Source organism: Cheilinus undulatus, linkage group 21 (assembly GCF_018320785.1).
Source record: "Cheilinus undulatus linkage group 21, ASM1832078v1, whole genome shotgun sequence".
Lineage (NCBI taxonomy): Eukaryota > Metazoa > Chordata > Actinopteri > Labriformes > Labridae > Cheilinus > Cheilinus undulatus.
Window position 1 is genome coordinate 34,267,952 of NC_054885.1, and position 15,708 is coordinate 34,283,659.

Below are 15,708 nucleotides of genomic sequence, written 5' to 3' on the forward strand. Positions count from 1 at the left end.
TGTGCTGGCTTTGACACCATGCTTCTTGAAAACTAAAGCCACGTATGATTTGATGACATATGTGCAAGAGGCGACTGTGCTTGAGCCTAATTGGGCCTGGAGAAATCTAAGTAGAGGAGTAGTAGTAGAGGGCTGGAGAAGGACAACTAGGCCCAGTGTGTGAGTGCTCCCTTTTGGAATAATGTCACTGATGATCTCTCCCAGACTCCTGGACAGAGAAGCCGGCTTTTGGCACAGCTCTGGAGGAGCACCTGAAGAGGAGTAACAGGGAGATCGCTCTTCCCATTGAAGCCTGCGTCATGATGCTGCTGGAGACCGGCATGAAGGAGGAGGTATGGCGGGGAAACTCTGTTAAAGGGGGGCAAAGTTGAAGTGTTATTTGAGCAGAATCTTTTGTTCCCATTAAAGATGTTCTCCAGAAAGGATGGCGCGTACAGTCTGGAAACATCTGTGGCTGACTTGTGGTCGGTTAGCCTTAAGGCTGTGGCAATAAGCACTGTGTGTGCAGGCATCTGTTAACCATTAGCATGTTCACTTTTGCACTCCATAGATTTAACAGTCATACCAGTCTCCCCATGGAGGGTTCACTTCAAGATTTTTGTATGAAAGGAAACAAAACTGTCTGCTTCTCCACTTGAAAGAGCTACATCTTCTTTCCTCTTCCTTGATTTTAAGATTGAAACCAGTCACGTCTACCAGTCAGAAGAACAGTTCAGTCACCTTCTCTCTGTGTTTTCTCTGCAGGGTCTCTTCAGGATAGCTGCTGGAGCTTCAAAACTAAAGAAACTAAAAGCAGCACTGGACTGCTCCACCTCTCAGCTGGAGGAGTTCTACTCTGATCCCCACGCCGTCGCTGGTAAAAGCTCGTCTTCTACAAATCTGCAAAACGTAAAACCATCTGGTGCAGATCATTTACTAATAGATTTTCTGTTAATACACAGGAGCCCTGAAGTCTTACCTCAGGGAACTTCCTGAACCTTTGATGACTTTTGGCTTGTACGATGAGTGGCTGCAGGCTTCCAAGTAAGGAGAAACATAAGCTGCTTTTCCACAAGGCAGTCTGGTTCAGCTCGGTTTGGCCCACATTTTAAGCATTTCAAAAGCTGCAAAAGGTACTACAATGCCAGATCCACTCTGTCCTGCTTTTTGCACCCCTCTGCTGGGGTGCCAAGGGGGCCTATTTCAACCAAAAAAAACTTAGACTCACTGCAGCCTGCTGATTGGCTGAAAGAATCTCCACTTCCTGTGCAACTGCGGTATTAATGGACAGCTTTTCTCCCTCATTTTGTCGTAAATTTACTTTTAAAGGAAATTGTGATATGCTCTGTAGCCAATAATCCTTATGGGGTAAGACAGAAATGACAGCTTAACTCAAGAGCCGGCTCTTAAATATCAACGACAGGAGCACTTTCCTTCTTTTTCATTTTTCATGGTGTTAAATAGAAAAAAATCCAAAATGGTACCAAATGAAGAGCCATTTGTGAGCTGAAGAACCCACTCTCTATTGCTGAGCTGAGCCTAATTGAGGCTGGGGCAGACATTGGAAATGCAACAAGTTCAGGGTTTGGTGTCCCAAAAATGTGCCAAACTACTTGAACCAAACCAACCACTCTGCAGAAATGCACCAATAGACAGGATGCTTAAATATTGGCAGAAAACTCTCACAGTCTGTGCACAAACACTTAAAACACAACTGAAGCTGTTTCTACACTTAGACCATCTCAGTTATTCCTGTATGCATATGATTAGCAGATATTTATGTGTGTGTTTTCAGTGTGTCTGACCCAGACAAGAGGCTTCAGGCTCTATGGGTGACATGTGATCGTTTACCAAAGACTCATAAAGCAAACCTCAGGTAAGTTTGTTTTTCACAGTTAAAAATATACACTAATAAAAAATGTATCAGCAATTTGTATGTTAAACTAATAATAGTGTGAACATATGCAGGGTAAAAGATGTTTTTTAATAAATAGGCAGGCAGGGCTAAGCCCTCCTCTCCTTAAACACTAACGATAAAAACATTCGCATAAGTAACAGAAACAGGAAGTAATGGTAACTTCCTCTTGATTTGCTGATGAAACAATTTCAGTCCACTACCAACAATCACACACCTGCACTGCTGCAAACTGGCTGGCTCAGACTCCACAAATCCAGACAGTTTTTGGCCCAACTGCGACGTTTCAGCTCATCATTAAACAGCGGGCCTGAATATGAGTGTCAGGAACGACAAACGCTCTCTCAGTGTAGTATAATTAACAACCTGGGGGCTGGGCAGCCCCAAGATCCTAGTCCTAGATACTAGATACTCTGACACTGTCAATTTAGATGATATGTTTTTAAATTATGATTAGAAACAAAATATATGATGGCATATAAGGGCCAACCTAAAGAAGAAACAAAGAGAGCAAAAAAAAAAAAGAAATTTCTAAGATTATTAAGTCATATAATTTCAAGAAAGCAAACTCAGACTTTCAGGGTTAAAAAGTCAGAAAATATACAAGAAAAGACCAAAATTTCTTAGTTAAAAATGTCTTACATCTTGATATTATAAACTCAAATATTATTAGTTTTTAAAATCATGAATTTACAGTTTACTGTCAAAAATTTACAAGAACCAAGCTGAAAACATCAGTGAATTTTTGACGTTTTGACTTTATGATCTTAAAAATTTGAAGGTTTGGTTCATTTGTGACTTTTAAAGTAAAAACATTTCTGGTGTTTTTCTCATAAATGAATGACTTTTTAAATCTGACAGTTAGTTTAAGAAGTATTTTTTCTTGAAAATGAACAAATCCTTGTCATTATCAGTTTATGTCCTAAGTGGTCCTAATAGACTGTTGTAATAATGGTTAGTTTATTAATAGATCTTATGTCAAGAATGAGTATATGTAGGCCTGTTACGCTGGGATTTTATCGTTGAAAACAATTTACATTGGTGTTTAATTTTCCAGGTTGGTCCTTGAGGGCCCTGAGGAAAAAAGCTTGGCCTAGTCTGACACCCTGGCCTGACACCTACTATTAGGAGAGCACTTTCTCCTCTTCTTTGTGTTATCATCTACCAGAGAGACATTATACAAGCCCCCCTCTTTTATCCCTTCAGGGATTTTATTTGCACATACAGTAAAGCTGTATGTTTTAGCTAGGTTATTGGGCTAATATTCTTTACAGAATGCTTAACCACAAGATCAGTTTACTTTTAAGTTAACAGAGTCCTCATTTCAAAACAAGCAGTAAGCTACAGAGGTGGTTGAAGCTGAGCAGCACGTCATTACTCACCATCAGTCGTTATTTATTTGATTAAGATGGAGCTGAGCTTGGATGATTGAATCATCAGAGAGTGATCGTTATCAATTGAAGGCAAAAAACGCAAAACATTGATGAGATGCAGCAGCAGAAGGGTTTGCTCCCAGTTGCTTACATATTCTGTATTATTGTGATAAAAAACTTTATAATTAAAATTCACTTAAAAATGGCTAAAATAATATAAAAAAAGTAGTGTTAACCAGTCATAGTTAAACTTGTTAAGTGACAAGTAAGTTCTAGGGGGATTAACACATTTAAAGACTTAAAATAAGACATTCAAAAATTTTGTTTGAAGGGTAGGGTTATCAAAAATACAAACTAGATATGGGTTAGGTTTTATTACTGAACTGAATGAAAATCATAGTGGATTTTTATTTTTAAGATATAATATATTGCTCAATTTGTTTAATGCTGCCTTTGCAATTATAAAAGTATTTTTTGTGCTGTTGACCATTATTGTTTTTTTTCACCTGTATTGGAGAAATGCCAAACAATACCCAACCCTAATTATACCTTTAAAGGGATGTAATTTCCTGATATTGTTTAGCAAATGATTTCATTAAAATAAGATTGTTTCTTAAGTTAAAATTACCACAGTAGCTACACTAATTCTGTACGACTGTTGATGGCAATTTGCATCCCTTGTTAGCATCAAACTACTGAACTGAGATGTACCAGGTCTAGCTTTAGGCAGCTTTTTAGTATCATTTCACAAAGAAACATTGTTTTACTAAGCTGAAATAAATGTTATATAATTTGATGCCATTAATTTGTAATGAAATAGACCCCTGCAATTAAAGTAAGATGAAGACCTAAGAGCATCTTCAAGTCTTTTCTGTACTCTCCTTTTTCATACAGAAAACTTTAACAAGCCAACAACAGAAACCTCTTACTAACTGAAAATCATCTCAAAACCGTGCAAGACTTCTCAGCAGAGCTCTGACTTCTGACTGGAACAAAGGTTCACATTCTGGAGGCCGTGTCATCTGATAGATTAAAGCTTATGTTCCAGAAATCCTGTAAACTAATGCCTGAGGGTGAAAAGCATTGAGTTTGTGAAGTTTGAGGCTAAAATATGAGTTCACTTACTAGAATGTTATCATGACTGATTGCATACATTGGTTTTAAAATTAAGCTGAGTCTGTGTTTCAGGTATCTGGTGAAGTTTCTGGCTAAACTGGCTCAGGACAGTGAGGTTAATAAGATGACACCCAGCAACATTGCCATCGTCCTGGGGCCGAATCTGCTCTGGGCAAAGACAGAGGGGTAAGAAGTTTGTGCTCAGTCATTTATGATCAGATTCATGTGTTTTGAGTAAAGCTGAGGTTGGTGAAGCTTTGTGTCTGTCCTTGGATGGATTCAGGACTCTGGCTGAGATGGCAGCAGCTACGTCTGTCCATGTGGTTGCCATCATCGAGCCCATAATCCAGCATGCTGATTGGTTTTTCCCTGAAGGTAAAACATCTGCTTGCTGAATTTGATAAAAATCGTTTCTGTTTTAGTCCATAAAAACTGACAAACACAAGACAGAGAGAGAAGAAGACACAACAGAGGGATTAGGGGAGAATTCAGTATTTGCATTTTTGCTTTAAATGCTGTTTTTGCCATTCCTGATCATTGCCAAATGTCAAATATAATAAAGTCAGTTGGCTGTATGCAGCTAATTAGCACTAAAAACGAGCGAAAGAGATTCACGGGTGTAGCAAAGTTGTCATTAATTCAGATTTCTGTTGCACGGCTTAGATAAACATTTACTTTTACTGTAATTATTATGTCCATTATCTCTTCTTTTTATGCCTGCATCCTTCCAGAGGTGGACTTCAATGTTTCCGGCATGTTCGCCATGCCCACCCACCCTGCCACCCCTGACCCAGAACCCAGTCTGGATAGGAAACGCCCCGGCAGCCAGGGGGGGCCAGACGGGGACAGTCACACCCCGCGTAAAGACAGGTACCTGTCTCGCCCCAACATCAGCCTCAGCCTGCCGCTCACGCTGCCGTCACGTCCCAAGACTCTGAGCAGGCAGGAGTCACGGGGCCCGGCGGTGTCAGCACTCTATGTAGTGGCTAAGGAGTCCATCACGGTCACTGAAACGCCCACTGAAGATCTGCCCAGTCCAGACTTCAAAGCTGTGCCTTAGCCCCATGTAGCTCTCCTAAATCCTAAGTCACTTTTAAGTTAAAAAGGGAGTAATGTTCTGTGTAATTTTTGCACCACATTTCTGTTATTGTTTCCGTTAATTCACAGCAAGCTAATCAGTTAAATTTTGCACAAGGATGGTACTGAAATGATGATGAAGGAGTTGTCTTTTAATGAAACAAGTTGAAATAATTTGTTTGGAGCTGTTTCTCCTGTCACTCTTGTGTACTTTTGTGTTTTCTCTTTGTTTCCAATTAAAGCATAGGTTTGTGTGTATAGGTTGCTGGTTTTATCTTTTTTGTGGGCTTCCTCTGTTGCATTTTGTCTGTACGGTGTGGTATCTGTTTCTCCTGTCTTTGCAGAGATGTCACAGCAATGTTGTCTCTTTATAGGTCAATCAGTACGTTTGCATGCAGTTAAAAGAAGTCAAATTATTACTTTAGTTCACTTAAGCCTGGACTTTTAAAATGCATGCAAGCATGTTAGTCCAAATGAAATCGCAAAAGTCAGATTACCATCTAGACCAAGGGGTTGGAGATCAGTTTGCTCTTGCATGTTTTGTACACTTTACTAGACCCACGCTGGACCAGGCGCTCTGCTTGTGCTTCACAGCCTTCATGCTGGGATTTGACCCAGAAGTTGAACAGCATAAATGCAAAGTTTAGCAGAAGTCTTGTAGTTGTCTGCCTTGGGACATCACTATAGTCCAGGGGGAATATGTGCACTTTGTTTATACCAAAAGTAATGTGTTCAATATTTTGAAATGTACAGCACTTTTCAGTTGCTTATGTTTTTGCCATTCGACTTACAACCAGTAAGCTACTTGCTCACTTGTGAATGGGGTCAACTGGAACTACTGTAAAACCCTGGAATACAAGTCGGATCCAGCAAATAGGTGTGTTTTATTGGAATTTCGAGAGGGGAAAACGTTTACATCATCCTCCTATGTGGTGATTTATATCATTAGCAAAGTCCACAACATGCATTTTTGCTCTTTCCGTACCATCTTTTTTTTTTTGCCATGTGCTAGCTGCAGGAGCTACAGCTCTTGTAGATTGTTGTGGGACAGATTCAAAGCCCCCAACTTCCTTTTTAACTTCTGCCTCTCACTTGTTGTCCTTGTTGCCAAGTGTTTCCAGTCAAACTAGCACCTGTTACGGTGACACTGCCAGTTTTCTTTGAATACACGATTATGGCCTAATGAGGGAGAAAAGTGGTTAAAAAGTGGCGACAAATTGTGCCAGTCCGGTCTGTGTTGTCATGTATTCTAGCTTGTTCTGAGCAAACTGGCCTCTTGTAATGCATGATGAATTTTAGACTAAGTTGGGTCTCATGCAGCATGTGGCAGTTTCATGTTGCGATAGGCCTGGGCAATAGAACCTAAAATACATTGCTTTTTTTCTCTGTTGGTAACTATATTACAAATTAAGAGATAATGTATTTAAATTAATATTCAGTTGCTAAAACACACCTTAAGTTTTTGTGTGTTTGGTTCATTGTAATTGCGCCTGTAGTCTTAAGTTTTATTCCTCTCTAGCTATGGTTTGTCAAGCCACATTTCCATATATGGGCATTCAGAATGAAAGCACTCAAGGAAAACGGCAACTTTGGATTATAATTGTGCAGAACTTGACCGAAGTAGCATGTTTATCATTGATTTAACTTGTGTTTTAGCTGCGCAAACGCAAAAAATCAGGGTTTTTTAAATGGTCATAGACTTTAAACAAGTAAATCATGAGTCAAAACACACATTTATCAGTTGTTTAGACTGTTATAATACGAGTCATTGCAGTGCTGAACCCAGCTAGTGTTAATGCTTCTAATGGGCAAACAGAGACGCTTTGCAAACTAAGCAAACTCGCTGCATATTGCTGTTATTACAAACCTCAAATTCAGGGAGTTGAGAACACACCTTGAGGGGGTTGCAAAAATCTATTCTGTGGCAGAAATTTGACCAAAAACAGTATTGATACTGGTTTACCACCTACCACTAGACCAGGTAATGATTTGGCACTTTATACTGGTCTATTAGTTGACCCCATAGCCAAGTTTTTAGATAAAATATATGTATTAAATTTGTGGCTAATACACTAGATTTTATGGTAGATCCAATAGTTAATATTGTACCAGAGTCAGTAAATTAATTTTCCCTCAGTTTTTGTAAACTGGAACTAGAACATTGGTCCAGTAAATACCCTAACTGAGCTCTAACTGTTTCTCGGCTTAGCTGTTCATGTAAACGTACTGAATGTCACGCTTATTTTTAGTCTTCTAGGTGAAACTGAGATAAGGAAGTAGCATCTTACTCTGTCTCCTGCAGCGTCTCTCTCTCTGTCTCTGTTTTTACGGTCTCTCTCGGTCTCTTCACTCTGTGGTTTGCCCTCCTGAACTCTCTCCCCTCTCCCCCCCTTCCCCAGCCCTGTTAACAAACAGCCGACGCCCGCTCCACGTAGAGCCAACACTGTTAATAGAAAGCAGCCACAGCTAACCTCACCCACCTTCCAACCCCCACTGCCCCCTCTGGAAGCCTGGGCCGCTGCCCAGCCTGAGCCCCAGTCCCCGACTGCGGAGGCCGATCAGCCCGGCCTGAGTGGAGGAGGTGTTGGCGGTGGAGGTGTGGGAGGTGGGGTCCAGGTAGCCACAGTGAAACCTCAGGTTGTAACGCAGCTCAGCGCAGAGGAGAGCAGGTAAGGAGGAGCGAGCTGAGGGAGTAAGAATTCTCCACCGCCTGCTCGCAGCCAATCAGCCAATCCGGAGCTCGTCCACCTGTTTGTGTTTGTCATGTGTTTGATTGGTCCTTCAGTTCATTGTTCACGTCAGACGTCAGTACGTCTTTAATGTCCCAGGCTTTGAATTTGGCTTAACAAAGTCGGTCTGTACTGCAGCAAAAAATCAAATAATGCTTTGTTTTTCCCTCCTGCTTGTTGTGATGATTGACCAACCTAATTTAAAAAATACATTTATAATCTCCTTCCTCCTCCTTGCCTGTAAGCGCTGCAGCAGTCTTAGCGACTACTTTGTGGCAATGTCTGATTTTGCATGTGACACATTTCTGCACAAACTTCCTGATTCTGCATCCTCTCCTCAGTATTGTCTTTACAGTGTTGATTTAAGTTTTTTCTTACTGTCATTTAAAGTGATTTGAATGCATGAGTTCTTGTTACTGATGAACAACTTATTCTTTGAATGCAACGTGCTGTTCATATTACATGTTAATGGAATAAGACTTTGATTTATTTTACTTCTGCAGCCCAGCCCGGGAGCTGATGTCCACCCCTCCTCCCCAGAGGAATGGCTCAGTCCATCTTTCAGTGGGAACGCCTCACTCTCAGGGTGGATCCAGGGGGCCGAGCCCACATATGGTTAGAAGAGGTAAAAGAATGATTGTCTCTGTTTTGACTATAACCACTTAAACTAAATTATTTATTGTGGCCTTAAAATGAACTCTCATTAAATCATGTACAGGAATGCCTGATGTTTAAATGGTAACTATAGGCACTATAGTTTGAAAGGTTCCCATAGATTAGGAATGCACTGTTTTTGATAATCAGCAATAAATATTATCCCAAAAGGCATACACTAAAATCTTATTTCACTCATGTAATAATTGTTTTATTTTGAAGGTACCAAGAAGCAGGCCCCAGCCCCGCCCAAACAGGCCAGTCCCTTCGCCTCTCAGCCAGCGAACCCTCAAACGCCCACCTCCAGTCACTATCCACCCATCACTCCCCGACGCCACCCAAGCAAAGAGAACATAATTCACGCCCCGAGCCACCCGCCTCCGCAGCCTCCTCAAGCCCACCAGGCACAGGGGGAGTCAGAGCCGTCTCCCCCCAGCACCCCCACCCCTCCAGACACTCCACCTCATGATGCACCGCACTCCAACCCGCTTTCTTTGCACCACTCCGGGTCTCTCCCACGACCCTCTAGACCTGCCCCAAAGCCAAAGCCCCGACCGACCATGCCGCCTCCACCTCAACCTACAGCCAATGAGGATGGTAACGGCCTCTTCAACTCCGCCTCCAAGATAATAACAGGTAAACAATCTGTTTATTCTGCCTTAAGCACTTTTATAGAAATATAATTAATAAATACTAGCACGCTGACCCATCCTTTAGGAGGAGTTTGGTGGCCAGTCCTGCACTGTCCTGTCTGAGGTCGATGAAGCAATACGACATAAAATGGTTAGCACAAGTAAACAAGTTTTTCCAATCCATGGACAAAACATTTGCATTAAAAATAAAGTCCAGCCACTTCACTTATAGGATGTCTTAGACTTGAAGGGACTCATGTTAGTCTCTGCAGCCAATAAAAGCTTTCCATTTGCACATCACTCTAAAGGCTCCTACTCTTGCAAGAAAATTAATAGTAGTCTCTGAGACTGTAATGTGATGTAGCGATTTGTGTTAGTCTTTGCAGCCAATAAAAGCTTTCTGGATCCACATCACTACCAGCTCCTGCTCTAACAAGGAAATTAATGGTAGTCTTTGACAAAAGTTTGCTCAGAAGCAATGGGTTGAGATTCCAGGTGTGATTGGTATACTTGGGCTAATTAGGTTAATGACAATCATTGTGATGTTACAATGAGAGCAGATTCTGAATGGACTGTCAGATTTTGTGTTTTCAGACATGAATGGACCATGAATAAATAAAAAATTGGATAAAGCAGCAAATGTGGGTTAAGAGAGGAAATAGAAGGGGCAAAATAGGTGGGAAAATGGTGAAAAACGGATTAAAAAGTGGCAAAATGGACGATAATTGGCAAAAATTGGTCAAAAGTGTGAATACTGGGCAAAAAAGAAGTGAAAAGACACAAAAAATAGCTAAAATTGGCTAGAATTGGCAAAAATTGGTGTAATTTGGGAAACAATGTGGCAAAATTTGAGGGAAGAGTGATTAAAATGCCCACATCACTCTACTGACTCCTATTCTTACAAGAAATGGTGTTGTAGTCTATGGTAACAGTTTGCTAAGAAGCCATGGGTCAAGATTCCAGATGAGATTGGGATACTTGTGTTAATTGGGTTAATGGCAACCATTGTGATGTTACACTGAGAGCAGATTCTGAATGGACTGTTTGCAAATGTGGGTTAAGAACAAAGGGGGGGCAAAAATAGGCGTTAAAATGGTGAAAAAACGAAAAAAAAAAGGCAAAATAGCGTGTAAGTGGAATAATGGGTGGCTAAAGTAGTAAAAAGGGTTAAAAAATAGCTAAAATTGGCAAGAAGTGGCAAAAATAGGTGTAATTTGGAAATAAATGTTAGAAAATGGGTGGAAAGAAAGTGATGAAAGAGAAGAATTGACGAAGAGAGTGATGAAAAAAGGGTTAAATGGTGGCCCAAAAATGCTACTGATGGCCCATTCACTGGGTTTTTCAGGAGCCAAGCCAGTTCTGTGGGCAGGCCTGTTTTTACTAAAGTGCAGTCACTTGGTATTCAAATACTCAAAATGCATCACTAATGCAAAATGTCAGTAAGACCTGTAAGTATGATCGGCTATTTTCCTGATCATACCTGCATAAATCCCTCATGAACAAACATTTTTCAACATTTGGCAGCTACCAACAACATCCTACGTTACTGAACAGGATTATGAAATGCAATACTTTTGTCTGAGTTGTAGTGGATTTAGAAGTTGTATAATTCAACACTACGTCATGCTTTTATTTGACTGCTGTAGTTTATTTTTATGCAGCTGATAATTTTTGCAGGATTCTGGTGTTGTAATTCCAGATATGATAACCCATGATCTATATAAAAAAGTAATGTATAACATTAGTGCAAGTGATTTATTTATGTAGATGGAGAACGACTAAAGTCCCTCACTAAGTCCTCTGCTGATACTTAGTATTTAGCTATCTCTGCTTCCTCTCAGGGCGATGCTATTCGTAGTTCTCCTGCTTTTGGTTTCACTGTGTCATACAGCCTCACACACTTAATTTGGTGATCTAATGCATGACAGGAAATGTGTAAATGTTGCAGATGTCTGAACTGCTGCCCTGCCTGTAAGATGAGCTTTGCAAGGCAGGTAATGGTAAGGATCTGATTGGCTGGTCTTGCTTCTGTGTCCACTGCATGTTTGGGAGGGAGAGGAGGTCTGCAGATGTTTGCTCCTTTTTGTGTGTTATTGTTGGCTTTAAACATACTGTATACATGTTTTTATGTATATTTGTATGCATTTTCTTTGCACTTAAACCTTTGTATGCAACAAAACTGGCATGCTTGTGATTCTCACTCCTTTCTCTCATGTTAAGGTCTGACGGCTCTTGCCTGCTTGAAGTTTTTGTGATAGCTAATGTGCCTTTTAAACTGTGTGTGCGTTTCTGTTACAGTTTTTTACATGTGTGCATTAACAGATTAACACACCAAGGATAGCCTTCAAACACTTAAAAAAGTTACTGACCTATCTTCACAATACTATAAATACAAAAGATCAATCCTTGGTGTCTTACTGAGCGTGTAAAGGCAAAGTTTGAGCTTCAAAGTTTCAGACTGAGAGTTTATTATTCTCCAAACTGATCTATTTTTCCGTGTTGTGCACAGACGGAGGCCTGATCCTGAAGGGGATTGGTCGAGCCTTCATACCGGCAGTGATTGTGGACGAAGAGGAGGAGGAGAGCTCTGCTGGTCAAGAGCCCGCTGATGCCACCACAGCCCCGCCCACAGATCCACAGATCCCATCAGAGAGCACCAAGCTTTGAGACAGAACAGAGACATTCTCCTCCCTCCAAGCTGGTCCAGCTAAAAGTTTTGAATGTTTAGAATCAAATATCTCAGTGGTAACTCAAACTTAAGCTCCTTAAGCTGTGCTCACATGATATCAGGCTGCTTACTGGGGATAAAAGCCCATATTTCTTTCTGTTTTGGTAAGAGCTAAAACAGAAACTATACTAAAACTAACTATAATAAAGAAATACTAAGCTTCACATCTATTGTTTTGAAAATTCTTGGAGTTCATAGATGGGGCTGCAGAGCCTCACTAGTTGCTAGGCTAATTTATACTTTATAGCTAGGGCTGTCAATATTAGTGGTGTTAACTGCCATGAAATTAAGTTCCACAGTTAACACATTATTTTTGTTAAAATGGTATTAATCTCATTGTCTTTCCAGCTCTGAATCAGAGCCACCCTAGTGTGGATATCATAGATACTACCCACTACAGTGATGAAAAATAAAGACTTGCTGCTCCTTTGAACATCTCAAGCTCAGTTTTCCTGTGTTGAAGCTTTGGTAGTTTATTATACTCATAGCCAATATTTCAGACAAATATGTGTTTGTAATGAAAACAGAATGTACATAATGGGACAAATGTAAAACTGCATCATCAAAAAACAAGATCTTTTTAGCTCAGATATCTGCCCTGATCAATGAGGCTAGGCTAATTCCTTAATAAAAATCTTTTGGCTTAATTATTCACCTTAACTGGGTTACTTATGTAGAGAAAACAACTTAACAGCAGCTCCTAAAAAGTGAAATTGCTGTCACAATAACCTGAGTTCACTGGACATCAAGGGTCATTTTGTACATGCGCTCCTGTTTATCGCTTAATGCAGGGGTTAACACACTTTTTAGCCTATCCCCAAAATAAAGGTGTGAGAAACTAGCGACCCCCACTGTACCTGAGGTGATCTAAGTATAGCCAAACACAGCCATTCATATAAAAGATTATTCATGTGCAGACTTGCATTTTAAGGGTTTTTAAGTATAACTTTGATGACAGCACATATCTCACCAAATGACCATGTTTTACTTTACATTTAACTGATTTTATGCCCGTATTTAAAAAAGAGTAAAATATACAATTTTACATCACTTGAAAATATTCTTTATTTTTTTGAATGGCATCTGGCAAACCCTCTAAGTGTCTTGTGACCCTTGAGGGGTCCTGACCCCCACGCTGAGAACTACTGTCATATTGTGAAACAGTTTTAAACTGTGTATTTGACACATTAAGCTCTTTGAAACTGTCTCCTAACTTAAAATCATGGTTTGAGACCACATTGATGCTGCAGCAGTGCCAAAGTTCAGCACATTTTATTTGATTTGTTCTAAAGGCAATCGGAAAAATAAAATACTAATACAGCTAACGGACCAAATACTAAACATTAGCTCAAGAATCAGACAGGTCAATAATCAGTCAACCCAGAGTTTCTTGAAAAAAACTCTCTGCTTGAAAGTTAACCTTAACTGGGGTGCTTACACAGAGAAAGCTCCTGAAAATTAAAACTGCTGTCACAATAACCTGTTTATTGGATGTCAGTGAGTCATTTTGTACATGCACTCCTACATATTTCTTACCATATTTTCGTTTTAAAAAGTAGTTTGACAGCCCTTTTTATAACTAAAAATGCAACGTCTGAACTCCTATAATCAAAGAGACTTGTTATTCATTCTCAAGGTTTACTAAAGCCAGAAAAGAAAACTTTTATCAAGGAGCACAGAGTTATTGAAATATTAAACTATAGAATTACTTTTCTAAATAATTCTCCCCAGTTTCAGCCGGCTAAATGTGGCATTCAGCTAGAAAAGGCTTTTCAGATGTTACCACACCATTCAGCATCGCACTAAATGTGCACAATTAAAGGACCAAAGAAATTTTATAGGGCCAAAGGATAATACTTAAAAACTAGAGCTGCTAGCCTTCTATTATGGATGTTAATGACCAAATATTTTTAAAAGTGCAATAAGAAGAACCAGGAGTCTTCCAGTGGGGTCTCCTCCACAGCACAGACGCTGTAAATTTTGGTATTTTAGGTAGTTTTCCTTCTTTGAATCCAGGGGGTAGAATTTTATCATTTGAACTGTATTTGATTTAAAATGACAGGAAACAGCTCAAGGGTTAGTTTTTATCATTAAAAGGGATTTTGAAAGACATTTATTGTTGTAAATGCTTTTATCTTGTAAATGATTTCTCCCAACTCAGACTAAAGCTGCAACCAAAGACAGCCAAGTAATGAAATTTATCTTTGTGTATTATTTTTGCTGACAATCCTCACCCTGTTTGGGTTAGATTTTTTTCAACTTTTGGATTGTTTCTAATTTCTTCTCATTTTTTTTATGTTGGCTTCTCTGCACATAACACATCATACAATGCATCATTACTCTTAATAATTAAAGATTGTTCAATATTTTACAGTGCTGTCAGCTTTTTCTCACCCTATCAGTATTTGATTGTAATTTTTATACAGACTTGAATAAATTGCATTGTCATACTAGGGCAATTAGGGGTTGTTTCAGGTTTAACTATAGGTTGTTTGCAGATAGGAACCTCCAGGAAGAGGTTTCTGCATAAAGAAGCACTATCAAAATGCCAGAGTTTCGTGTTATTTACAGCTGTGCCATCTGCTCAAATTGGAGAAAAATAAACAAACAAAAAAACAATCTTGAGCCTCTTTCTAGTCTGGGAGTGGTGACACATTTAAGCTACAAGTTTAAAAGGCTCAGAGAAATGGCAGTAGACATGAATTTAAAGCCTCCACCGTCAGTCTGGAGGAGTGGAGTTGGAGAGGACTAGCATACATTCTGTTTCCAGTGTTCAAGTTTGGTTCAGTTTGGCACAGTCAGCGCTGATCTTGCTTTTGTTTCTATCACTGTTGTCTGCCCAGCCTCACTCACTGGAAATTCCTCTCGTTTTAGAATTATTTAGTGCCACTTATAAATAAGAGCCAGTCTATTGGCTCTCAAATGGCTCTTCATTTGGTATCAGTTTGGATTTTTGAAGAATGGGCTAGTTCCTACATGACACATCAATCAGAAGAGACTTAACGCGGTTGGAGGCACTGATGAAGGGCTGCAGGATGCCACAGAGAAGCTGGACCTGGACAATGATGAGATGTAATGGAGGTGGCTGGGGTGGAGGAGGGTTGCAGCAGTGGCAGTAAAACAACAGACTGACTGCAGAGGAGAGGAATAACAGATCTTCAAATATGACAACAGCAGAATGATTGGATCGAGGAGAGAGGTCGTGGCAGAATGGGAATGGCTCTGGCTTAAATGAGCAAACGGCAATGCCCATTCAAGCTGATTACCAGATCAGGATACAGATAGCCTCTTAGCTTTGTGCAACAGTCATGTCTCCCTTTATCTGGTTAGATTTACAGCAGAAGGTCTGCAGGACTAATTCATATGTGATGTTAAGTGCCTCCATGCCAGGTAAACTTAATAAAGTAAGTTGTAAAGGGATCATACCCAAAGTACTTGCAGTGCACCCCGCCCCTATGCTTGGTCCTGCAGGCGGTAGGCCCACAGGGAGGCAGCTCCATGTAAA

The 15,708-nt window shown here is 40.1% G+C and overlaps 1 protein-coding gene across 3 annotated transcripts in view; it reads left to right on the forward strand.

The window, feature by feature from the left end:
* The window catches only part of arhgap17b (Rho GTPase activating protein 17b), a 45,623-nt gene extending 31,054 nt beyond the window's left edge, over positions 1–14,569 (forward strand). The window contains exons 10-21 of one of the 3 annotated variants that reach the window (XM_041816894.1): positions 205–332; positions 745–856; positions 942–1,023; positions 1,775–1,855; positions 4,456–4,569; positions 4,667–4,758; positions 5,115–5,253; positions 7,860–8,129; positions 8,693–8,814; positions 9,066–9,479; positions 11,424–11,475; positions 11,985–12,120. In XM_041816894.1, the coding sequence (XP_041672828.1) occupies positions 205–332; positions 745–856; positions 942–1,023; positions 1,775–1,855; positions 4,456–4,569; positions 4,667–4,758; positions 5,115–5,253; positions 7,860–8,129; positions 8,693–8,814; positions 9,066–9,479; positions 11,424–11,431 (1,562 nt within the window). In that variant the 3' untranslated portion in view covers positions 11,432–11,475; positions 11,985–12,120. Of the gene's footprint in view, positions 1–204; positions 333–744; positions 857–941; positions 1,024–1,774; positions 1,856–4,455; positions 4,570–4,666; positions 4,759–5,114; positions 5,254–7,859; positions 8,130–8,692; positions 8,815–9,065; positions 9,480–11,423; positions 11,476–11,984 lie in introns of all 3 variants that reach the window. The other 2 variants (XM_041816893.1, XM_041816895.1) reach the window with 2 other exon arrangements.
* Positions 14,570–15,708: the final 1,139 nt, after the last annotated feature.